General features: G+C 44.6%; 1 protein-coding gene across 4 annotated transcripts in view; it reads right to left on the bottom strand.

The window, feature by feature from the left end:
- pard3bb (par-3 family cell polarity regulator beta b) overlaps positions 1-27,500 on the bottom strand; it is a 563,164-nt gene that overhangs the window by 281,699 nt on the left and 253,965 nt on the right. For all 4 annotated transcript variants that reach the window (XM_082969211.1, XM_082969213.1, XM_082969212.1 and 1 more), the window contains one exon: positions 23,503-23,958. In XM_082969211.1, coding sequence (XP_082825337.1) covers positions 23,503-23,958 — 456 coding nt within the window. The remainder of the gene's footprint in view (positions 1-23,502; positions 23,959-27,500) is intronic.

The following is a 27,500-nucleotide window of genomic DNA, read 5'->3' as shown; positions in this document are numbered from 1 at the left end:
ACAGACACGAGGCCAACTGGGAGGAGTGGTAATTACAGACACAATGCCAACTGGGAGGAGTGGTAATTACAGACACGAGGCACACTGGGAGGAGTGGTAATTACAGACACGAGGCCAACTGGGAGGAGTGGTAATTACAGACACAATGCCAACTGGGAGGAGTGGTAATTACAGACACAATGCCAACTGGGAGGAGTGGTAATTACAGACACAATGCCAACTGGGAGGAGTGGTAATTACAGACATGAGGCCAACTGGGAGGAGTGGTAATTACAGACACAATGCCAACTGGGAGGAGTGGTAATTACAGACATGAGGCCAACTGGGAGGAGTGGTAATGACAGACACGAGGCCAACTGGGAGGAGTGGTAATTACAGACACAATGCCAACTGGGAGGAGTGGTAATTACAGACACAATGCCAACTGGGAGGAGTGGTAATTACAGACACGAGGCCAACTGGGAGGAGTGGTAATTACAGACACGAGGCCAACTGGGAGGAGTGGTAATTACAGACACAATGCCAACTGGGAGGAGTGGTAATTACAGACACAATGCCAACTGGGAGGAGTGGTAATTACAGACACAATGCCAACTGGGAGGAGTGGTAATTACAGACACAATGCGAACTGGGAGGAGTGGTAATTACAGACACAATGCCAACTGGGAGGAGTGGTAATTACAGACATGAGGCCAACTGGGAGGAGTGGTAATTACAGACACAATGCCAACTGGGAGGAGTGGTAATTACAGACACAATGCCAACTGGGAGGAGTGGTAATTACAGACATGAGGCCAACTGGGAGGAGTGGTAATGACAGACACGAGGCCAACTGGGAGGAGTGGTAATTACAGACACAATGCCAACTGGGAGGAGTGGTAATTACAGACACGAGGCCAACTGGGAGGAGTGGTAATTACAGACACGAGGCCAACTGGGAGGAGTGGTAATTACAGACACAATGCCAACTGGGAGGAGTGGTAATTACAGACACAATGCCAACTGGGAGGAGTGGTAATTACAGACACAATGCCAACTGGGAGGAGTGGTAATTACAGACATGAGGCCAACTGGGAGGAGTGGTAATTACAGACACAATGCCAACTGGGAGGAGTGGTAATTACAGACATGAGGCCAACTGGGAGGAGTGGTAATGACAGACACGAGGCCAACTGGGAGGAGTGGTAATTACAGACACAATGCCAACTGGGAGGAGTGGTAATTACAGACACAATGCCAACTGGGAGGAGTGGTAATTACAGACACAATGCCAACTGGGAGGAGTGGTAATTACAGACACAATGCCAACTGGGAGGAGTGGTAATTACAGACACAATGCCAACTGGGAGGAGTGGTAATTACAGACACAATGCCAACTGGGAGGAGTGGTAATTACAGACACAATGCCAACTGGGAGGAGTGGTAATTACAGACATGAGGCCAACTGGGAGGAGTGGTAATTACAGACACAAGGCCAACTGGGAGGAGTGGTAATTACAGACACAATGCCAACTGGGAGGAGTGGTAATTACAGACATGAGGCCAACTGGGAGGAGTGGTAATTACAGACACAAGGCCAACTGGGAGGAGTGGTAATTACAGACACAATGCCAACTGGGAGGAGTGGTAATTACAGACACAATGCCAACTGGGAGGAGTGGTAATTACAGACATGAGGCCAACTGGGAGGAGTGGTAATGACAGACATGAGGCCAACTGGGAGGAGTGGTAATGACAGACACGAGGCCAACTGGGAGGTTTGTGATCAATAGAGAACCCACTGCTGGGACTGTAACTGGCTTGCTGAGACCTACCCTCCGGGGTCACACCGATAACATCTCTGAACCGGTGTGTGTGTGTGTGTGTAGAGTGAGTGGCAGGTGTGTGTTGAGTGGTGTGTGCTGCTGACAGGACAGCAGGTAGGGAGGAGAAAGGTAATGAGTAATGTTCCCTCTCTGCTCTCTATACTGACTGAAATAGTTCCCATTCCTGTCTAGTTTCTCCAGAAACCAACCAGTTCACCTTGCTGTCTAGTTTCTCCAGAAACCAACCAGTTCACCTTGCTGTCTAGATTCTCCAGAAACCAACCAACCAGTTCACCTTGCTGTCTAGATTCTCCAGAAACCAACCAACCAGTTCACCTTGCTGTCTAGATTCTCCAGAAACCAACCAGTTCACCTTGCTGTCTAGTTTCTCCAGAAACCAACCAGTTCACCTTGCTGTCTAGATTCTCCAGAAAACAAACCAGTTCACCTTGCTGTCTAGATTCTCCAGAAACCAACCAGTTCACCTTGCTGTCTAGATTCTCCAGAAAACAAACCAGTTCACCTTGCTGTCTAGATTCTCCAGAAACCAACCAGTTCACCTTGCTGTCTAGTTTCTCCAGAAACCAACCAACCAGTTCACCTTGCTGTCTAGATTCTCCAGAAACCAACCAGTTCACCTTGCTGTCTAGTTTCTCCAGAAACCAACCAATCAGTTCACCTTGCTGTCTAGTTTCTCCAGAAACCAACCAACCAGTTCACCTTGTTGTCTAGATTCTCCAGAAACCAACCAGTTCACCTTGCTGTCTAGATTCTCCAGAAACCAACCAGTTCACCTTGTTGTCTAGATTCTCCAGAAACCAACCAACCAGTTCACCTTGCTGTCTAGATTCTCCAGAAACCAACCAGTTCACCTTGCTGTCTAGATTCTCCAGAAACCAACCAGTTCACCTTGCTGTCTAGTTTCTCCAGAAACCAACCAGTTCACCTTGCTGTCTAGATTCTCCAGAAACCAACCAGTTCACCTTGCTGTCTAGATTCTCCAGAAACCAACCAGTTCACCTTGCTGTCTAGTTTCTCCAGAAACCAACCAACCAGTTCACCTTGCTGTCTCGATTCTCCAGAAACCAACCAACCAGTTCACCTTGTTGTCTAGATTCTCCAGAAACCAACCAGTTCACCTTGTTGTCTAGATTCTCCAGAAACCAACCAACCAGTTCACCTTGCTGTCTAGATTCTCCAGAAACCAACCAGTTCACCTTGCTGTCTAGATTCTCCAGAAACCAACCAGTTCACCTTGCTGTCTAGTTTCTCCAGAAACCAACCAGTTCACCTTGCTGTCTAGATTCTCCAGAAACCAACCAGTTCACCTTGCTGTCTAGATTCTCCAGAAACCAACCAACCAGTTCACCTTGCTGTCTAGATTCTCCAGAAACCAACCAACCAGTTCACCTTGCTGTCTAGATTCTCCAGAAACCAACCAACCAGTTCACCTTGCTGTCTAGATTCTCCAGAAACCAACCAGTTCACCTTGCTGTCTAGTTTCTCCAGAAACCAACCAGTTCACCTTGCTGTCTAGTTTCTCCAGAAACCAACCAGTTCACCTTGCTGTCTAGTTTCTCCAGAAACCAACCAGTTCACCTTGCTGTCTAGATTCTCCAGAAACCAACCAACCAGTTCACCTTGCTGTCTAGATTCTCCAGAAACCAACCAACCAGTTCACCTTGCTGTCTAGATTCTCCAGAAACCAACCAACCAGTTCACCTTGCTGTCTAGTTTCTCCAGAAACCAACCAGTTCACCTTGTTGTCTAGATTCTCCAGAAACCAACCAGTTCACCTTGCTGTCTAGATTCTCCAGAAACCAACCAGTTCACCTTGCTGTCTAGATTCTCCAGAAACCAACCAGTTCACCTTGCTGTCTAGATTCTCCAGAAACCAACCAGTTCACCTTGCTGTATAGATTCTCCAGAAACCAACCAACCAGTTCACCTCGCTGTCTAGATTCTCCAGAAACCAACCAGTTCACCTTGCTGTCTAGATTCTCCAGAAACCAACCAGTTCACCTTGCTGTCTAGATTCTCCAGAAACCAACCAACCAGTTCACCTTGCTGTCTAGATTCTCCAGAAACCAACCAGTTCACCTTGCTGTCTAGATTCTCCAGAAACCAACCAGTTCACCTTGCTGTCTAGATTCTCCAGAAACCAACCAGTTCACCTTGCTGTCTAGATTCTCCAGAAACCAACCAACCAGTTCACCTTGCTGTCTAGATTCTCCAGAAACCAACCAGTTCACCTTGCTGTCTAGATTCTCCAGAAACCAACCAGTTCACCTTGCTGTCTAGATTCTCCAGAAACCAACCAGTTCACCTTGCTGTCTAGTTTCTCCAGAAACCAACCAGTTCACCTTGCTGTCTAGATTCTCCAGAAACCAACCAGTTCACCTTGCTGTCTAGATTCTCCAGAAACCAACCAGTTCACCTTGCTGTCTAGATTCTCCAGAAACCAACCAACCAGTTCACCTTGCTGTCTAGATTCTCCAGAAACCAACCAACCAGTTCACCTTGCTGTCTAGATTCTCCAGAAACCAACCAGTTCACCTTGCTGTCTAGATTCTCCAGAAACCAACCAGTTCACCTTGCTGTCTAGATTCTCCAGAAACCAACCAGTTCACCTTGCTGTCTAGTTTCTCCAGAAACCAACCAGTTCACCTTGCTGTCTAGATTCTCCAGAAACCAACCAGTTCACCTTGCTGTCTAGATTCTCCAGAAACCAACCAACCAGTTCACCTTGCTGTCTAGATTCTCCAGAAACCAACCAACCAGTTCACCTTGCTGTCTAGATTCTCCAGAAACCAAGAGGGAAGGAGCAGCAGCCTCCTACTGGATGAGCAAAGAGGAGGGAGGAGCTAGGATCAGCCTCCTACTGGATGAGCAAAGACGAGGGAGGAGCTAGGATCAGCCTCCTACTGGATGAGCAAAGAGGAGGGAGGAGCTAGGATCAGCCTCCTACTGGATGAGCAAAGAGGAGGGAGGAGCTAGGATCAGCGTCCAACTGGATGAGCAAAGAGGAGGGAGGAGCTAGGATCAGCCTCCTACTGGATGAGCAAAGAGGAGGGAGGAGCTAGGATAAGCGTCCAACTGGATGAGCAAAGAGGAGGGAGGAGCTAGGATCAGCCTCCTACTGGATGAGCAAAGAGGAGGGAGGAGCTAGGATCAGCCTCCTACTGGATGAGCAAAGAGGAGGGAGGAGCTAGGATCAGCCTCCTACTGGATGAGCAAAGAGGAGGGAGGAGCTAGGATCAGCCTCCTACTGGATGAGCAAAGAGGAGGGAGGAGCTAGGATCAGCCTCCTACTGGATGAGCAAAGACGAGGGAGGAGCTAGGATCAGCCTCCTACTGGATGAGCAAAGAGGAGGGAGGAGCTAGGATCAGCGTCCAACTGGATGAGCAAAGAGGAGGGAGGAGCTAGGATCATCCTCCTACTGGATGAGTAAAGAGGAGGGAGGAGCTAGGATCAGCCTCCTACTGGATGAGCAAAGAGGAGGGAGGAGCTAGGATCAGCGTCCAACTGGATGAGCAAAGAGGAGGGAGGAGCTAGGATCAGCCTCCTACTGGATGAGCAAAGAGGAGGGAGGAGCTAGGATCAGCCTCCTACTGGATGAGCAAAGAGGAGGGAGGAGCTAGGATCAGCCTCCTACTGGATGAGCAAAGAGGAGGGAGGAGCTAGGATCAGCCTCCTACTGCTGTTTTTACTAATGTTTTACTTTTTTAATCTAAGATCTTTGGTCTGAGGAAAACTACATCCACAAACAGAGAAGGAAGAAGCAGCCTAAAGCACCAACTTCTTTATTTAGTGTCGTGTTTCATCAAAGATCTTTGGTCTGTGAAAATCTACTTTCCAAACCAAGGTGAAAGGAAAATGTAAAACCTACTTTCACAAACTGAGCTCTGAGGGAACATGTAAAAAACTACTCCTCATCCTGTTTCTTCTCCTGTGGTATCGTCTGAGACCAGCTGATGAAACTGTGGCTTTGCACAACCGAGAATTTCTGAACTAACCGTCAGAAACCGTCTCAGGGAAGCTCATCTGTTGAATGTGGAATGAAGGAGAGCTCGGGTTTGTTGTTTTGGAAAGTGTGTCGTTTTAAAAGTGTATTGGAAAATGTTTCTTAGTAGCTAGCTAACATTTGAGTTAGGATCCAGCAACCCAGTTGGCATCAGTTGCTCGGACGGCTACTCTCTGTCCAGTGATCCTGCCAACCAAGTCCGGGTCTGAGGAGCTAACTAGCTGCCTATCAAGCTAGCTGGGTTTTATTGAGGGTTGAACGCAGCCCGGGACACGGTTAGCCATTGTGGCTGGGACCACGGATTTAATAATAACAGCGTAACCTACCTTTCTAGCTACCATGACAAAGACCAAAGCCGGTGGTCTTACCGTCGAGGCCAATGGTGTCTCTCGATCACAGGTGAAGGATCTTTTAAAAACAAAAAAAAGAGTTCTACAAGAAGTTGTTACAACAACGAGTAAATAACTTCAAGTGCTGTGTCCAAGATACTGGTAGAGTCAACGAACCAAAGAGGTCCAGGACCTGAATAACAGTTTGCAGTTCTCCCAGGGTTAGCTCGATGAGTTTAAACAGGAGAACGACAAGATGAAAGCAATCTGTATCATTGAGAGAGGACATCAGTTCTGTGTGTGAATCCATGCTAACAATGACGGATAAATCAGAGCGACAATCAAGGCAGGAGTAACATGGTTGTGGATGGAATTGCATAATCTACACATGAGACCTGGACGGAGTCTGAGGACAAAGTGTGGTGAAATTATCTGTGAGAAACTGAAAATGGACCACAGGAAGGTTGAGGTGGAGCGCGCCCACAGGACTGGAAAACCCAACACCGGCCCAGGTTCAAGGACAAGGTAGCTGTTCTGGAAAAAGATAAGAACTTGAGAGGAACATATATTTACCTCAGCGTGGACTAATCTGAAGCTGTGCGTCAGAAGAGGGAAGAACTGATCCCAGCCATGAAAGCTGCCAGAGCGCGTGGGGACATTGCTTACATCTGCTATGACAGGATCATTGTCCACCATCTTTCCCAAAAGACTGGATGGGATGAGAGAGCCAAGACTATGGGTTCGTAGCTTCAACCCCGCAGCGCACACACACACACACACACACACACACACACACACACACACACACACACACACACACACACACACACACACCGACAACACACACACACACACACACACACACACACACACACACACACACACACACACACACACACACACACACACACACACACACACACACACACACACACACACACACACACACACACACACCGATTGATTAATGGACTGCTGAATGTTTTTCTCTTGCTTTGTTTGCCCTTTTCCATATTATATCGATCTCTGATAAGCCCCCCAGGAAAGGGATGAACATAGTTCATATTAATATATGCAGCCTTAGAAATAAGGTTCATGAAATCAATAACTTGCTAACGTCAGATAACATTCATATATTAGCCATTTCTGAGACTCACTTAGATAATTCATTTGATGGTACAGCAGTAACAATACAAGGATATAACATCTATAGAAGAGACAGAAATGAGGGAGGTGTTGCTGTATATATATATATATTGAGAGCCATATCCTTGTAATGCTTAGAGAAGATCTTATGTCAAGTGTTATTGAAGTGTTGCAGGTTCACTTGGCACATCTAAAGCCTTTTCTATTGGGGTGTTTCTATAGGCCACCAAGTGCTAACAGTCAGTATCTAAATCATGTGTGTGAAATGCTTGATAGTGTATGCGATGTAAACTTTGGAATACTTTAAATGAGGCAGAAAGACAAATTCATCTTTCATCATATCAGATGGCTTATTCATCACAAAACCATTTGATGTTGCCAATTATTTTAATGATTACTTCTTTGGCAAAGCTAGCAAACTTAGGCAGGAAATGCCAACAATGAACAGTCAGCCAAAAATTAATAACGAAAGAAAAGCATTAGAAGTTTGACTTTTGTTAAGTTAGTGTGGGAGAGGTGGGAAAAAAATGACTGCTATCGATCAATAATGACAAACCTCCTGGCATTGACAACTTAGACAACTTAGATGGAAAGCTGCTGAGGATGGTATCTGACTCTATAGCCACTGCTATCTGTCAAATCTTTAATCTGAGCCTAGAGGGAAGTCTTTGTCCTCAGGCCTGGAAGGAAGCCAAAGTCATTCCGCTACCCAAGAGTGGTAAAGCCGGCCTTTACTGGCTCTAACAGCAGACCTATCAGCTTGCTGCCATCTATTAGCAAACTGTTGGAAAAAAAATTGTGTTTGACAAAATACAATGATATTTCTCTGTAAACAAATCAACAACATACTTTCAGCATGCTTATAGAGAAGGGTACTCAACATGTACTGCACTGACACCAATGACTGATGATTGGTTTAAATAAATTGATGATAAGAAGATTGTGGGAGCTGTACTGTTAGATTTCAGTGCTGCCTTTGAAATTACCCTCAGAGAGGGTTTTCTCTAATGTCAAACATGTAAAGTGTGGTGTACCACAAGGCAGCTCTCTAGGGACTCTACTCTTTCCAATTTTTACCAATGACCTGCCACTGGCATTAAACAAAGCATGTGTGTCCATGTATGCTGATGATTCAACCATATACGCATCAGCAACCACAGCTAATGAAGTCACTGAAACCCTTAACCTGTTGGGTCTAGGGGGCAGCATTTGCACGTCTGGATAAAAAAAATGTACCCGATTTAATCTGGTTACTAATCCTACCCAGTAACTAGAATATGCATATACTTATTATATATGGATAGAAAACACTCTAAAGTTTCTAAAACTGTTTGAATGGTGTCTGTGAGTATAACAGAACTCATTTGGCAGGCAAAACCCTGAGACATTTTCTGACAGGAAGTGGATACCTGATGTGTTGTATTGACTTTAAACCTATCCCATTGAAAAACACAGGGGCTTAGGAATATTTTGGCACTTCCTATTGCTTCCACTAGATGTCACCAGCCTTTACAAAGTGTTTTGAGTCTTCTGGAGGGAGATCTGACCGAACAAGAGCCATGGAACGATGATGTCCCATTAGACACCTGGCGCGCGTGTTCATGTTGGGTACCCTCGTTCCAATACGTTATAAAAGAGTATGCATTCGTCCACCTTGAATATTATTCATGTTCTGGTTAAAAAAGGCCCTAATGATTTATGCTATACAACGTTTGACATGTTTGAACGAACGGAAATATATTTTTTCCCCTCGTTCATGACGAGAAGTCCGGCTGGCTTACATCATGTGCTAATGAGACGGAGATTTTTGGACATAAATGATGAGCTTTTTTGAACAAAACTACATTCGTTATGGACCTGTGATACCTGGAAGTGACATCTGATGAAGAGAATCAAAGGTAATGGATTATTTACATAGTATTTTCGATTTTAGATCTCCACAACATGACGTCTAGTCTGTATCGCAACGCGTATTTTTCTGGGCGCAGTGCTCAGATTATTGCAAAGTGTGATTTCCCAGTAAGGTTATTTTTAAATCTGGCAAGTTGATTGAGTTCAAGAGATGTAAATCTATAATTCTTTAAATGACAATATAATATTTTACCAATGTTTTCTAATTTTAATTATTTAATTTGTGACGCTGACTTGACTGCCGGTTATTGGAGGGAAACGATTTCCTCAACATCAATGCCATAGTAAAACGCTGTTTTTGGATATAAATATGAACTTGATAGAACTAAAAATGCATGCATTGTCTAACATAATGTCCTAGGAGTGTCATCTGATGGAGATTGTAAAAGGTTAGTGCATCATTTTAGCTGGTTTTATGGTTTTGGTGACCCTGTCTTTGACTTGACAAAACATTACACACAACTCTTGTAAATGTACTGTCCTAACATACTCTAAATGTATGCTTTCGCCGTAAAACCTTTTTGAAATCGTAAAACGTGGTTAGATTAAGGAGATGTTTATCTTTCAAATGGTGTAAAATAGTTGTATTTTTGAAAAATTTGAATTTTGACATTTTTATTGGATTCAAATTTGCCGCTCTTGAAATGCACCTGCTGTTGATGGAGTGCACCACGGGTGGCACGCTAGCGTCCCACCTAGCCCCAAGAGGTTAACAAAGAATTGCAGTCTGTTTTGGAATGGGTGGCCAGTAATAAACTGGTCCTGAACATCTATAAATCAAAGATCATTTTATTTGGTACCAATCATTCCCTAAGTTCTAAACTTCAGCTGAATCTGGTAATAAATGGTGTGGCTGTTGAACAAGTTGAGGAGACTAAATTACTTGGCGTTACCTTAGATTGTAAACCGTCATGGTCAAAACATATTGAATGGTTGTAGAGATGGGGGAATGAGGTCTGTCCGTAATAAAGAGATGCTCTGCTTTTTTGACACCACATTCCACAAAGCAAGTTCTGCAGGCTCTAGTTTTGTCTAATCTTGATTATTGTCCAGTCGTGTGGTCCAGTGCTGCAAGGAAAGACCAAGTTAAGCTGCAGCTGGCCCAGAACAGAGCGGCAAGTCTTAATCTTCATCGTAATCAGAGGGCTGATATACAGTGACTTCGGAAGGTATTCAGACTTTTTCCACATTTTGTTACGTTACAGCCTTATTCTAAAATGGATTAAATAGTATTATTGTTTTGGATTCTACACACAATACCCCATAATGATGAAGAAAAACCTATTTTTATATATTTGCAAATGTATTACAAATAAAAAAACAGAAATACCTTATTTACATAAGTATTCAGACTCTTTGCTATGAGACTCTGCCTTGGCAGGAACTAATGGGGATCCATAATAAACCCCAGGAAGAGTAGCTGCTGCCTTGACAGGAACTAATGGGGATCCATAATAAACCCCAGGAAGAGTAGCTGCTGCCTTGACAGGAACTAATGGGGATCCATAATAAACCCCAGGAAGAGTAGCTGCTGCCTTGACAGGAACTAATGGGGATCCATAATAAACCCCAGGAAGAGTGGCTGCTGCCTTGGCAGGAACTAATGGTGATCCATAATAAACCCCAGGAAGAGTAGCTGCTGCCTTGGCAGGAACTAATGGGGATCCATAATAAACCCCAGGAAGAGTAGCTGCTGCCTTGGCAGGAACTAATGGGGATCCATAATAAACCCCAGGAAGAGTAGCTGCTGCCTTGGCAGGAACTAATGGGGATCCATAATAAACCCCCAGGAAGAGTAGCTGCTGCCTTGGCAGGAACTAACGGGGATCCATAATAAACCCCAGGAAGAGTAGCTGCTGCCTTGGCAGGAACTAATGGGGATCCATAATAAACCCCAGGAAGAGTAGCTGCTGCCTTGGCAGGAACTAATGGGGATCCATAATAAACCCCAGGAAGAGTAGCTGCTGCCTTGGCAGGAACTAATGGGGATCCATAATAAACCCCAGGAAGAGTAGCTGCTGCCTTGACAGGAACTAATGGGGATCCATAATAAACCCCAGGAAGAGTGGCTGCTGCCTTGGCAGGAACTAATGGGGATCCATAATAAACCCCAGGAAGAGTAGCTGCTGCCTTGACAGGAACTAACGGGGATCCATAATAAACCCCAGGAAGAGTAGCTGCTGCCTTGACAGGAACTAATGGGGATCCATAATAAACCCCAGGAAGAGTAGCTGCTGCCTTGACAGGAACTAATGGGGATCCATAATAAACCCCAGGAAGAGTAGCTGCTGCCTTGACAGGAACTAATGGGGATCCATAATAAACCCCAGGAAGAGTAGCTGCTGCCTTGACAGGAACTAATGGGGATCCATAATAAACCCCAGGAAGAGTGGCTGCTGCCTTGGCAGGAACTAATGGTGATCCATAATAAACCCCAGGAAGAGTAGCTGCTGCCTTGGCAGGAACTAATGGGGATCCATAATAAACCCCAGGAAGAGTAGCTGCTGCCTTGGCAGGAACTAATGGGGATCCATAATAAACCCCAGGAAGAGTAGCTGCTGCCTTGGCAGGAACTAATGGGGATCCATAATAAACCCCCAGGAAGAGTAGCTGCTGCCTTGGCAGGAACTAACGGGGATCCATAATAAACCCCAGGAAGAGTAGCTGCTGCCTTGGCAGGAACTAATGGGGATCCATAATAAACCCCAGGAAGAGTAGCTGCTGCCTTGGCAGGAACTAATGGGGATCCATAATAAACCCCAGGAAGAGTAGCTGCTGCCTTGGCAGGAACTAATGGGGATCCATAATAAACCCCAGGAAGAGTAGCTGCTGCCTTGACAGGAACTAATGGGGATCCATAATAAACCCCAGGAAGAGTGGCTGCTGCCTTGGCAGGAAATAATGGGGATCCATAATAAACCCCAGGAAGAGTAGCTGCTGCCTTGACAGGAACTAACGGGGATCCATAATAAACCCCAGGAAGAGTAGCTGCTGCTTTTGCAGTTCTGTAATCGTTGACCTGTTTAAACGTTTTGCTCACATTGGCTGCAGACAGCATGATCAGAGAGCCATCTGGAAACATAGTGGCTTTCACACAAGACACAGTGTTCCTTTTGCATGTTTGATGTCTCGTCGGAGCAGGACATCTTGTCTACGTCCGTGTCTCGTTCATTGTAAGTGGTCGCTCTAGCCTAATGTGTTTGTCTGTAATCCCAGGTCTTACATTTCTACATTTTAGTCATTTTAGCAGACGCTCTAATCCAGAGCAACTTACAGTAGTGAGTGCATACATTTCATTTAATGCATTTTTTTTTTGTACTGGCCCCCCCGCGGGAATCGAACCCACAACCCTGGCGTTGCACACACCATGCTCTACCAACTGAGTCACAGGGAAGTCTTCTTTGGTGGGGACAATGTCGCCAATCCCGGAACATACCTCAGTCTGGTACTAGCAAAACAGTCTTGTATCCTTCCTGTTTGTTTATGGCTCCATACGGTTTGTTGAGTTCCAGAACGGTGTTGACTAGAAGGGGTGGTATGTAGACAGCTGTGATAATTACAGATGAGAACTCTCTTGGTAGATAAATGGGTCTGCAGCTTTACCCAGAAGTATTCCATGTCATGTGATGGAAAAGCTGGAGATTTCCTTCACACTCGAAGCAGCGCCACCAGTTGTTATTTATTTAATGAAATAATACGCCACCTCCTTTAGTTTTCCCCCGAAGCCGCCGTCCGATCCTGCCACCGCATGGAGAATCCACCGAGTACTACGTGCGTAGCGTCATCATCCAGCGACGTTTCAGTTGAGACATATCATATAGCAGCTTCCCTCTGGTTGAAGACTCTTGAACAAAGCTCTTCTTTCACGATCGTCTAAAGGAGCAGACCAAGGCGCAGCCTACTTAAGAGTTCCACATGTTTAATAAATATGAAAACTCACCAAAACAATACAGATGAAGACGAAGCGTGACGTTCTGGGCTGCTCACAGGCAGCTACACAAACACAAGATCCCACAAAGCACAGGTGGGTGGAAAAGGGCTGCCTAAGTATGGTTCCTAATCAGAGACAACGATAAGACAGCTGCCTCTGATTAGGAACCATACTCGGCCCAAAACAAAGAAATACAAAAACATAGAAAAAGGAACATAGAACGCCCACCCCAGTCACACCCTGGCCTAACCAAAATAGAGAACAAAATCCTCTCTATGGCCAGGGCGTGACATCATCCATCTTATTCTCCAGTGACTGGACATTTGGCCAATAGAACGGAGGGGAGAGAACAGTTCCGTTTTCTCTTCGCCTCAATTTCACCTCGTCTCCCGCGTTTACGCCTACAGCGTTTTAGTAGCCCATATCCGTACCTTCAGGCTCTGATCAGGCCCTACACCCAAACAAGGGCACTGCGTTCATCCACCTCTGGCCTGCTGGCCCCCCTACCTCTGAGGAAGCACAGTTCCCGCTCAGCCCAGTCAAAACTGTTCGCTGCTCTGGCACCCCAATGGTGGAACAAGCTCCCTCACGACGCCAGGACAGCGGAGTCAATCACCACCTTCTGGAGACACCTGAAACCCCACCTCTTCAAGGAATACCTGGGATAGGATAAAGTAATCCTTCTAACCCCCCCCCCCCCCCTTAAAAGATATAGATGTACTATTGTAAAGTGGTTGTTCCACTGTATATCATAAGGTGAATGCACCAATTTGTAAGTCGCTCTGGATAAGAGCGTCTGCTAAATGACTTAAATGTAAAATGTAATATTTCAAGTCAAAATCAACATTAGTAACTGTCAATGTCCAGAAGTGATTGGCGATCATATGAGATAATAATATGAACTTTGTGGACAGTAAAAGTAAAAATAAACATGATAAAAAGTACCTAAATAGCAAAGGTGGGTCGGAATACTCGTTGGATAGTTCCAATACCATAACAGATCACTAAGCTGATAGTCTAGGATACTTCAGGAGCCAATAAAAAAAGACCATCACCAATCCCCCAAGTCCCAGACAGGATGGCCCATTGCTCATATCTCCCAACTGAATCTCTCCATGGTTGTGTGGGTAGAGGGGGAGAGACAGGCAGAAGATAGGGGGTGGTGAGGTGAGGACAGTAATCTAGCTCTGTGGCAGTCTACGCTGCTGGGAACCCAATGAAGTTTCATTCTGCTGCATTCAGTGAAAAATTATACCCTCCCTCCATCTCCCTCTCTCCCTCTCTCTCTTATCCCCCTCCCTCCCTCCCTCCCTCCCTCCCTCCCTCCCTCCCTCCCTCTCTTATCCCCCTCCCTCCCTCCCCCCCTCCCTCCCTCCCTCTCTCTCTTATCCCCCTCCCTCCCTCCATCCCTCTCTCCCTCCCTCTCTCTCTTATCCCCCTCCCTCCCTCCATCCCTCTCTCCCTCCCTCCCTCTCTCTCTGATGGAGGGAGTCGATAGAAAAGAGAGTTAATAGGGTCATCCTTAGCTAATATGTGGAAATGTGCTGCAGTGTTCAGTTTTTATGGTGTGTATTTTAGAGCGATGAGACACATCAAACCCATAAAGAAAATGAATTTCCGCCCAGCGCCAACATTTCAATTTTATTTGCCACTGATTCTCTCCTTCTCTCCCCTCCAGCCAATAGCCCAGCAGGCAGAGCACACATCTAACATCATTCCTCCTCCTCTCATCCTCCTCTCCTCCCTCCTCCTCCCCTCCCTCCTCTCCTCTCCTCCTCCTCCCTCCTCCTCTCCTCCCTCCTCTCATCCTCCTCTCCTCCCTCCTCCTCCCCTCCCTCCTCTCCTCCTCCTCTCCTCCCTCCTCTCATCCTCCTCTCCTCCCTCCTCCACCCCTCCCTCCTCTCCTCCTCCTCCTCCCTCCTCCTCTCCTCCCTCCTCTCATCCTCCTCTCCTCCCTCCTCCTCCCCTCCCTCCTCTCCTCCTCCTCCTCTCCTCCCTCCTCTCATCCTCCTCTCCTCCCTCCTCCACCCCTCCCTCCTCTCCTCCTCCTCCTCCCTCCTCCTATCCTCCCTCCTCTCATCCTCCTCTCCTCCTCTCCCTCCTCTCCTCCCTCCTCCTCTCCTCCCGCCTCCTCTCCTCCATCCTCCTCTCCCTCCTCTCCTCCCCCTCCTCTCCTCTCCTCCCTCCTCCTCTCCTCCATCCTCCTCTCCCTCCTCTCCTCCCTTCTCCTCTCCTCCATCCTCCTCTCCTCCCTCCTCCCTCCTCTCATCCTCCTCTCCCTCCTCTCCTCCCTCCTCCCTCCTCCTCTCCTCCATCCTCTCATCCTCCTCTCCTCCCTCCTCTCATCCTCCTCTCCTCCCTCATCTCATCCTCCTCCTCTCCTCTCCTCCCTCCTCTCCTCCCTACCATCCTCCCTCCTCTCCTCCGTCCTCCTCTCCTCCTCTTCTCCTCTCCTCCTCTCCTCCCTCCTCCTCTCATCCTCCTCTCCTCCCCTCTCATCCTCCTCTTCTCCTCTCCTCCTCCTCTCCTCCCTCCTCTTCTCCTCTCCTCCTCTCATCTCTCCCTACCGCTTCACAGTAAAACCCCTCTCTATCTATCATCCCTTTATTAAAGCATTTAAAGAGAGGAGGAATAGGATTATAGAGGTTGACTATCGCACAGAGAGGAGAATTTGGTGGGGAGATATCTGAGTATACTGTACGCTTGGTACTTCTGGTTCAACACTTTATATATAACCCAGCTGGTCATTACTATACTAACTAACTAACCTAGCTGGTCATTACTATACTAACTAACTAACTAACTAACTAACTAACCCAGCTGGTCATTACTATACTAACTAACTAACCTAGCTGGTCATTACTATACTAACTAACTAACTAACCCAGCTGGTCATTACTATACTAACTAACTAACCTAGCTGGTCATTACTATACTAACTAACTAACCCAGCTGGTCATTACTATACTAACTAACTAACCTAGCTGGTCATTACTATACTAACTAACTAACCCAGCTGGTCATTACTATACTAACTAACTAACCCAGCTGGTCATTACTATACTAACTAACTAACCTAGCTGGTCATTACTATACTAACTAACTAACTAACCCAGCTGGTCATTACTATACTAACTAACTAACCTAGCTGGTCATTACTATACTAACTAACTAACCCAGCTGGTCATTACTATACTAACTAACTAACCTAGCTGGTCATTACTATACTAACTAACTAACCCAGCTGGTCATTACTATACTAACTAGCTAACTAACCTAGCTGGTCATTACCATACTAACTAACTAACCTAGCTGGTCATTACCATACTAACTAACTAACCTAGCTGGTCATTACTATACTAACTAACTAACCTAGCTGGTCATTACTATACTAACTAACTAACCTAGCTGGTCATTACTATACTAACTAACTAACTAACCCAGCTGGTCATTACTATACTAACTAACTAACCTAGCTGGTCATTACCATACTAACTAACTAACCCAGCTGGTCATTACTATACTAACTAACTAACCTAGCTGGTCATTACTATACTAACTAACTAACCTAGCTGGTCATAACTATACTAACTAACTAACCTAGCTGGTCATTACTATACTAACTAACTAACCTAGCTGGTCATTACTATACTAACTAACTAACTAACCCAGCTGGTCATTACTATACTAACTAACTAACCTAGCTGGTCATTACTATACTAACTAACTAACCTAGCTGGTCATTACCATACTAACTAACTAACCTAGCTGGTCATTACTATACTAACTAACTAACCTAACTGGTCATTACTATACTAACTAACTAACCTAACTGGTCATTACTATACTAACTAACCTAACTGGTCATTACTATACTAACTAACTAACCTAACTGGTCATTACTATACTAACTAACCTAACTGGTCATTACTATACTAACTAACCTAACTGGTCATTACTATACTAACTAACTAACCTAACTGGTCATTACTATACTAACTAACCTAACTGGTCATTACTATACTACCTAACTAACCTAACTGGTCATTACTATACTGTCTTTAACTAACCTAACTGGTCATTACTATACTAACTAACTAACCTAACTGGTCATTACTATACTAACTAACTAACCTAACTGGTCATTACTATACTGTCTTTAACTAACCTAACTGGTCATTACTACACTAACTAACCTAACTGGTCATTACTATACTAACTAACTAACCTAGCTGGTCATTACTATACTAACTAACTAACCTAACTGGTCATTACTATACTAACTAACCTAACTGGTCATTACTATACTAACTAACTAACCTAGCTGGTCATTACTATACTGTCTTTAACTAACCTAGCTGGTCATTACTATACTAACTAACTAACCTAACTGGTCATTACTATACACTAACTAACCTAACTGGTCATTACTATACTAACTAACCTAACTGGTCATTACTATACTAACTAACCTAGCTGGTCATTACTATACTGTCTTTAACTAACCTAGCTGGTCATTACTATACTAACTAACTAACCTAACTGGTCATTACTATACACTAACTAACCTAACTGGTCATTACTATACTAACTAACCTAACTGGTCATTACTATACTAACTAACCTAACTGGTCATTACTATACACTAACTAACCTAGCTGGTCATTACTATACACTAACTAACCTAACTGGTCATTAATATACACTAACTAACCTAACTGGTCATTACTATACTAACTAACTAACTAACCTAACTGGTCATTACTATACTAACTAACTAACCTAACTGGTCATTACTATACTGTCTTTAACTAACCTAGCTGGTCATTACTATACTAACTAACTAACCTAACTGGTCATTACTATACTAACTAACTAACCTAACTGGTCATTACTATACTAACTAACTAACCTAACTGGTCATTACTACACTAACTAACCTAACTGGTCATTACTATACTGTCTTTAACTAACCTAGCTGGTCATTTACACCTGGATCTTGCAGCTAACTAGCTGCTACCTGAGTGACTATTGGCAACGTCGGTCACGGAATTAACACACATTATTACGGAGCTAGCCAGCTAGCCAGCTGAAGAGTTCCGTCAGCCACTCCTGGGCTATTCCTGAGCTAGCCAGCTGAAGTGTCTCCTGGGCTACAACTCACCTATCCTGACCCGTTTTACTGCCGATGCGGAGCCCCATCGGGTCTTCACGACTGGACCACCGACGTTATCTGCCCGAGGGAGTTATCCAACTGGCCCCTCCGTCGCGACGTAACCTGATCGCCCATCTGCGGCCCGCTAATCGTTAGCTGTCTTTTCGGCTGCGATCTGAATAGGTCTATCGGACACTTTTCTTGGGCCACTATAACTAACTATTTTGCCAACTTGGACTGGTCCCCCCTTCCACACGGAACCCCACTAACCCACAGACGGAAACGCACGAGGTGGCTAAAAACAGACCTCCCTCCCATCTTCCACCAGCTTGCTACCTATGGCCCGGCTAGCTGTCTGAATCTCACTGGACCCTTTGATCACTCGGCTAAGCATGCCTCTCCTTAATGTCAATATGCCTTCTCCATTGCTGTTCTGGTTAGTGTTTATTGGCTTATTTCACTGTAGAGCCTCTAGCCCTGCTCATTATACCTTATCCAACCTCTCAGTTCCTCCACCCACACATGCTATGACATCTTCTGGTTTCAATGATGTTTCTAGAGACAATATCTCTCTCATAATCACTAAATGCCTAGGTTTACCTCCTCTGTACTCACATCCCACCATACCTTTGTCTGTACATTATACCTTGAAGCTATTTTGTCGCCCCCAGAAACCTGCTCCTTTTTCTCTCTATTCTGGACGTCACAGACGACCAATTCTTATAGCTTTTAGCCGTAACCTCATACTTATTCTTCTCTGCTCCTCTGGGGATGTAGAGGTGAATCCAGGCCCTGCAGTGCCTGGCTCCACTCCTACTCCCCAGGCGCTCTCTTTTGATGACTTCTGTAACCGTGATTAGCCTTGGTTTCATGCATGTTAACATTAGAAGCCTTCTCCCTAAGTTTGTTTTATTCACTGCTTTAGCACACTCTGCCAACCCGGATGTCCTAGCTGTGTCTGAATCTTGGCTGAGGAAGTCCACCAAAAACTCTGAAATCTTCATCCCTAACTACAACGTTTTCAGACAAGATAGAACGACCAAAGGGGGCGGTGTTGCAATCTACTGCAGAGATAGCATGCAGAGTTCTGTCCTGCTATCCAGGTCTGTACCCAAACAATTTTTTTTTAAATGCCTTCCTCTCCATCTTAAATAAGCATGCCCCTTTCAAGAAATTTAGAACCAGGAACAGATATAGCCCTTGGTTCTCCCCAGACCTGACTGCCCTTAACCAACACAAAAATATCCTGTGGCGTTCTGCATTAGCATCGAACTGCCCCCGCGATATGCAACTTTTTAGGGAAGTTAGAAACCAATACACACAGGCAGTTAGAAACGCCAAGGCTAGCTTTTTCAAACAGAAATTCGCTTCGTGCAACTCCAACTCTAAAAAGTTCTGGGACATTGTAAAGTCCATGGAGAATAAGAACACCTCCTCCCAACTGCCCACTGCACTGAGGATAGGAAACTCTGTCACCACCGATAAGCCCACTATAATTGAGAATTTCAACAAGCATTTTTCTACGGCTGGCCATGCTTTCCACCTAACTACCCCTACTGCATTCAACAGCACTGCACCCCCCACAGCTACTCGCCCAAGCCTCCCCCATTTCTCCTTCTCCCAAATCCATTCAGCTGATGTTCTGAAAGAGCTGCAAAATCTGGACCCCTACAAATCAGCTGGGCTTGACAATCTGGATCCTTTCTTTCTAAAATTATCTGCCGAAATTATTGCAACCCCTATTACTAGCCTGTTCAACCTCTCTTTCGTGTCGTCTGAGATTCCCATAGATTGGAAAGCAGCTGCTGTCATCCCCCTCTTCAAAGGAGGTGACACTCTTGACCCAAATTGCTACAGACCTATATCCATCCTACCCTGCCTTTCTAAGGTCTTCGAAAGCCAAGTTAACAAACAGATTACCGACCATTTCGAATCCCACCGCACCCTCTCCGCTATGCAATCTGGTTTCAGAGCTGGTCATGGGTGCACCTCAGCCACGCTCAGGGTCCTAAACGACATCGTAACCGCCATCGATAAGAAACAATACTGTGCTGCCGTATTCATTGACCTGGCCAAAGCTTTTGACTCTGTTAATCACCACATCCTCATCGGCAGACTCAGTAGCCTTGGTTTCTCAAACGATTGCGTCGCCTGGTTCACCAACTACTTCTCTGACAGAGTTCAGTGTGTCAAATCGGAGGGCCTACTGTCTGGACCTCTGGCAGTCTCTATGGGGGTACCACAGGGTTCAATTCTTGGGCCAACTCTTTTCTCTGTATACATCAATGATGTCGCTCTTGCTGCTGGTGAATCTCTGATCCACCTCTACGCAGACGACACCATTCTGTATACTTCTGGCCCTTCTTTGGACACTGTGTTAACAACCCTCCAGACGAGCTTCAATGCCATTCAACTCTCCTTCCGTGGTCTCCAACTGCTCCTAAACACAAGTAAAACTAAATGCATGCTCTTCAACCGATCGCTGCCTGCACCTGCCCGCCTGTCCAGCATCACTTCTCTGGACGGTTCTAACTTAGAATTTGTGGACAACTACAAATACCTAGGTGTCTGGTTAGACCGTAAACTCTCCTTCCAGACTCACATCAATCATCTCCAATCCAAAGTGAAATCTCGAATTGGCTTCCTATTTCGCAACAAAGCATCCTTCACTCATGCTGCCAAACATACCCTCGTAAAACTGACCATCCTACCAATCCTCGACTTCGGCGATGTCATTTACAAAATAGCTTCCAATACCCTACTCAACAAGCTGGATGCAGTCTATCACAGTGCCATCCGTTTTGTCACCAAAGCCCCATATACTACCCACCACTGCGACCTGTACGCTCTCGTTGGCTGGCCTTCGCTTCATAATCGTCGCCAAACACATTGGCTCCAGGTCATCTACAAGACCCTGCTAGGTAAAGTCCCCCCTTATCTCCGCTCACTGGTCACCATAGCAGCACCCACCTGTAGCACGCGCTCCAGCAGGTATATCTCTCTGGTCACCCCTAAAGCCAACTCCTCCTTTGGTCGTCTCTCCTTCCAGTTCTCTGCTGCCAATGACTGGAACGAACTACAAAAATCTCTGAAACTGGAAACACTTATCTCCCTCACTGGCTTTAAGCACCAACTGTCAGAGCAGCTCACAGATCACTGCACCTGTACATAGCCCATCTATAATTTAGCCCAAACAACTACCTCTTCCCCTACTGTATTTATTTATTTTATTTATTTTGCTCCTTTGCACCATATTATTTCAATTTTATCTCTGAACTTTCTTCAAACTACAAATCTACCATTCCAGTGTTTTTCTTGCTATACTTTATTTACTTTGCCACCATGGCATTTTTTTGCCTTTACCTCCCTTATCTCACATCATTTGCTCACATTGTATATAATCTTATTTTTATTTATATTTTTTTTCTACTGCATCATTGACTGTATGTTGTTTTACTCCATGTGTAACTCTGTGTTGTTGTATGTTGTCGAACTGCTTTGCTTTATCTTGGCCAGGTCGCAATTGTAAATGAGAACTTGTTCTCAACTTGCCTACCTGGTTAAATAAAGGTGAAATAAAATAAATAAATAAAAATTACTATACTGTCTAACTAACCCAGCTGGTCATTACTATACTAACTAACCTAGCTGGTCATTACTATACTGTCTAACTAACCTAACTGGTCATTACTATACTGTCTTTAACTAACCTAGCTGGTCATTACTATACTGTCTAACTAACCCAGCTGGTCATTACTATACTGTCTAACTAACCCAGCTGGTCATTACTATACTAACTAACCTAGCTGGTCATTACTATACTGTCTTTAACTAACCTAGCTGGTCATTACTATACTGTCTAACTAACCCAGCTGGTCATTACTATACTAACTAACCTAGCTGGTCATTACTATACTGTCTAACTAACCTAGCTGGTCATTACTATACTGTCTAACTAACCCAGCTGGTCATTACTATACTAACTAACCTAGCTGGTCATTACTATACTGTCTAACTAACCTAACTGGTCATTACTATACTGTCTTTAACTAACCTAGCTGGTCATTACTATACTGTCTAACTAACCCAGCTGGTCATTACTATACTGTCTAACTAACCCAGCTGGTCATTACTATACTAACTAACCTAGCTGGTCATTACTATACTGTCTTTAACTAACCTAGCTGGTCATTACTATACTGTCTAACTAACCCAGCTGGTCATTACTATACTAACTAACCTAGCTGGTCATTACTATACTGTCTAACTAACCTAGCTGGTCATTACTATACTGTCTAACTAACCCAGCTGGTCATTACTATACTAACTAACCTAGCTGGTCATTACTATACTGTCTAACTAACCTAACTGGTCATTACTATACTGTCTTTAACTAACCAGCCTCCCCCATCTCTTTGTATTTAGGGAGACACCATCGTTCCCCCATCTCTTTGTACAGTACTTAGTTAAACCATGTTAGGCAGCGTTCCCCAACTGGCAGCCCATAAAACAATGGAGAAATATATACTGTATACCAGGGGGATACGGAGAAATATATACTGTATACCAGGGGGATACGGAGAAATATATACTGTATACCAGGGGGATACGGAGAAATATATACTGTATACCAGGGGGATACGGAGAAATATATACTGTATACCAGGGGGATATGGAGAAATATATACTGTATACCAGGGGGATATGGAGAAATATATACTGTATACCAGGGGGATATGGAGAAAGAGATAATGTATACCAGGGGGATATGGAGAAACATATACTGTATACCAGGGGGATATGGAGAAAGAGATACTGTATACCAGGGGGATATGGAGAAATATATACTGTATACCAGGGGGATACGGAGAAATATATACTGTATACCAGGGGGATACGGAGAAATATATACTGGATACCAGGGGGATATGGAGAAATATATACTGTATACCAGGGGGATATGGAGAAATATATACTGTATACCAGGGGGATACGGAGAAATATATACTGGATACCAGGGGGATATGGAGAAAGATATACTGTATACCAGGGGGATACGGAGAAATATATACTGTATACCAGGGGGATACGGAAAATGGGGGGGGGGGAGCAGTGAAACTGGCTTCCAGGTCCAGAGTTGAGTTTGAGGGCTTTACGAGATGGGAGAAGTGTGAACCAGAGTATTCAGTAAATGTCTTACCCAGGTCCATGCTCTTGGAGGACTTGGTGTGGTGGTACTGAAACTGGGCCGGCTGTGGTCCAGGGATGGGCCTGGTAGAGCTCTCCCCTGGGGCTGGTCCAGGGATGGGCCTGGTAGAGCTCTCCCCTGGGACTGGTCCAGGGATGGGCCTGGTAGAGCTCTCCCCTGGGGCTGGTCCAGGGATGGGCCTGGTGGAGCTCTCCCCTGGGGCTGGTCCAGGGATGGGCCTGGTGGAGCTCTCCCCTGGGGCTGGTCCAGGGATGGGCCTGGTAGAGCTCTCCCCTGGGGCTGGTCCAGGGATGGGCCTGGTGGAGCTCTCCCCTGGGGCTGGTCCAGAGATGGGCCTGGTAGAGCTCTCCCCTGGGGCTGGACTCAGACCTTCCTGACGAGGAGATATAAGATTCAACTCCTCTTCGTCATCCTCTTCACCAACGTGGACGGAACTCCCATTAAAGACTGAAGAGGAGGACAGAAATCACAGAGCAAACCATTGGACACATTATAAGGAATTGGTTGTTATTTCAGGACTGAGATTAATGTCTGGTGTATTTCTGCCGATAACGGAAAATCATTCCGCACGGGTTTTAATCTGGGCTGAGACACGGTTGTGTACTAGGGTCAATGGCAGAACTGAAGGGTTCAGGTGGTTCTGTGGAAAGAGATATTGGTTTGGTTATCAGCTTTAATATAACCAACGCATTTCAACATATTTTGGGGTCATTTTAGCAGATGCTCTTATCCTGACTTAGCAGACGCTTTAGCAGACGCTCTTATTATGACTTACAATCAGACGTTTACATCATTCACAACGCAGAGTCGCGGCTTCATAGTATTTACTCTGAACCAGACTTAAAAACCTGACTTTGTGGATATGTGTGTGTGTCTGTGTGCGTGTGCGTGTGTGTGTGTGTGTGTGTGTGTGTGTGTGTGTGTGTGTGTGTGTGTGTGTGTGTGTGTGGAGTGAATGTGATAGTGAGACCACAGAGTTTCTAATCCCAGAGGCTCAACTTCACAAGACTTTCAGGAAGCAGACCAAACCGACCAGGCCAGAGTTTGGGGTTTCAGAAGTAGAGGTCGACTGATTAATCGGAATGGCCGATTAATTAGGGCCGATTTCAAGTTTTCATATCAATCGATAAATCGGTATTTTTGGCCACCGATTTGACGATTTTTTATTTTATTTTTATATTTAGAGCTAGGAAAGTCAGGTTAAGAACACATTCTTATTTTCAATGACGGCCTAGGAACAGTGGGTTAACTGCCTTGTTCAGGGGCAGAACGACAGATTTTTACCTTGTCAGCTCGGGGGATTCAATCTTGCAACCTTACGGTTAACTAGTCCAACGCTCTAACCACCTGCTTTACATTGCACTCCACGAGGAGCCTGCCTGTTACGCGAATGCAGTAAGAAGACAAGGTAAGTTGCTAGCTAGCATTAAACTTATCTTATAAAAAACAATCAATAAATCATAATCACTAGTTAACTACACATGGTTGATGATATTACCAGTTTATCTAGCCTGTCCTGCATTGCATATAATCGATGCGGTGCGCATTCGCGAAAAAGGACTGTCATTGCTCCAACGTGTACCTAACCATAAACATCAATGTCTTTCTTAAAAATCAATACACAAGTATATATTTTTAAACCTGCATATTTAGTTAATATTGCCTGCTAACATGAATTTCTTTTAACTAGGGAAAATGTGTCACTTCTCTTGCAAACAGAGTCAGGGTATATGCAGCAGTTTGGGCCGCCTGGCTCGTTGTGAACTGTGAAGACTATTTCTTCCTAACAAAGGACAGCCGACTTCGCCAAACGGGGGATGATTTAACAAAAGCGCATTTGTGAAAAAAAGCATAATTGTTGCACGACTGTACCTAACCATAAACATCAATGCCTTTCTTAAAATCAATACACAGAAGTATATATTTTTAAACCTGCATATTTAGCTAAAAGAAATCCAGGTTAGAATATTGAAGACTCATGTTAAAAGGAACCACCAGCTTTCATATGTTCTCATGTTCTGAGCAAGGAACTTAAACGTTAGCTTTTTTACATGGCACATATTGCACTTTTACTTTCTTCTCCAACACTGTGTTTTTGCATTATTTAAACCCAATTGAACATGTTTGATTATTTATTTGAGGCTAAATTGATTTTATTTATGTATTATATTAAGTTAAAATAAGTGTTCATTCAGTATTGTTGTAATTGTCATTATTACAAACCTGTTTTTTTATTTTGAATTTTTAAATTTTTTATTATTCTTTATTTTAAATGTGTTAAATTGGCCGATTAATCGGCATCGGATTTTTTTGGTCCTCCAATAATCGGTGTTGGCGTTGGAAAATCATAATCGGTCGGCCTCTATTCAGAAGTCAATGAGAAAAGTGAGAAGAAAAAAAAAATAATATTCAATTAGTTTGTAATTTTCTCTAAATCTAAAGACACAACCTAAAGTTGTGTAAAAGATTCAAAACAATGTTTTAAATAGTTAAACATGTTATTAACTAATCAACCTCGTCACAATGAAACCTTTTCATTTTCGTCCCCTCACAAAAAAAACAAAAAAACGTTATAGCGAAGAAATGCATTTGATTGGACGGCCTGCACGTTAGCAGGTCGACACGAGACGACCGTTAGACTCGCTGACGTGAGATCAGCTAGCCGGCGTCGCCATGACATCACCTACAGGGCGTGGTCGGGGATTTACATCGGAGAAGCAGATTCCAGACACCTTCATACTATGCATTATTTGGTGAGATGTGAGTGTGTTCATATGCACGGCATATCATCTGGGTATATACAGTAGTGTATGGAGTAGATATGTATGGAGTAGATATGTATGGAGTAGATATGTATGGAGTAGATATGTATGGGGTAGATATGTACAGTAGTGTATGGAGTAGATATGTATGGAGTAGATATGTATGGAGTAGATATGTATGGAGTAGATATGTGTGGAGTAGATATGTATGGAGTAGATATGTACAGTAGTGTATGGAGTAGATATGTATGGAGTAATAGCCTCAGTAAACAGTAATAGTAAACAATAAACAGCCGCAGTAAACAACAGCCGCAGTAAACAACAGCCTCTCTCTAGGACTGGGTGAATTTTATACATCTAATGGTGTGTTTGCATATCATTAGTCCTGTTTGCATATCATTAGTCCTGTTTACATAGCATTAGTCCTGTTTACATAGCATTAGTCCTGTTTGCATAGCATTAGTCCTGTTTACATAGCATTAGTCCTGTTTGCATATCATTAGTCCTGTTTGCATATCATTAGTCCTGTTTACATAGCATTAGTCCTGTTTAAATAGCATTAGTCCTGTTTACATAGCATTAGTCCTGTTTACATAGCATTAGTCCTGTTTACATAGCATTAGTCCTGTTTGCATATCATTAGTCCTGTTTGCATATCATTAGTCCTGTTTACATAGCATTAGTCCTGTTTGCATATCATTAGTCCTGTTTGCATAGCATTAGTCCTGTTTGCATAGCATTAGTCCTGTTTACATACCATTAGTCACCAAGATAGCTCTATCCGCTCCAGCCACCCAGTCAGATCTAGCCACTCCCCCAGTTAGATCTAGCCACTCCCCCACTCAGATCTAACCCCTCCCCCAGTTAGCTCTAGCCCCTCCCCAGTTAACTCTAGCCACTCCCCCAGTTAGCTCTAGCCCCTCCCCCAGTTAGCTCTAGCCACTCCCCCAGTTAGCTCTAGCCCCTCCCCCAGTTAGCTCTAGCCACTCCCCCACTCAGATCTAGCCACGCCCCCAGTTAGATCTAGCCCCTCCCCAGTTAACTCTAGCCCCTCCCCCAGTTAGCTCTAGCCACTCCCCCACTCAGATCTAGCCACTCCCCCACTCAGATCTAGCCACGCCCCCAGTTAGATCTAGCCCCTCCCCAGTTAACTCTAGCCCCTCCCCCAGTTAGCTCTAGCCACTCCCCCACTCAGATCTAGCCACTCCCCCAGTTAGATCTAGCCGA

Source organism: Salmo salar, chromosome 25 (genome assembly GCF_965601325.2).
Source record: "Salmo salar chromosome 25, fSalSal1, whole genome shotgun sequence".
Taxonomy (NCBI): Eukaryota; Metazoa; Chordata; class Actinopteri; order Salmoniformes; family Salmonidae; genus Salmo; species Salmo salar.
This window is presented reverse-complemented; position numbering and strand designations above follow the sequence as displayed.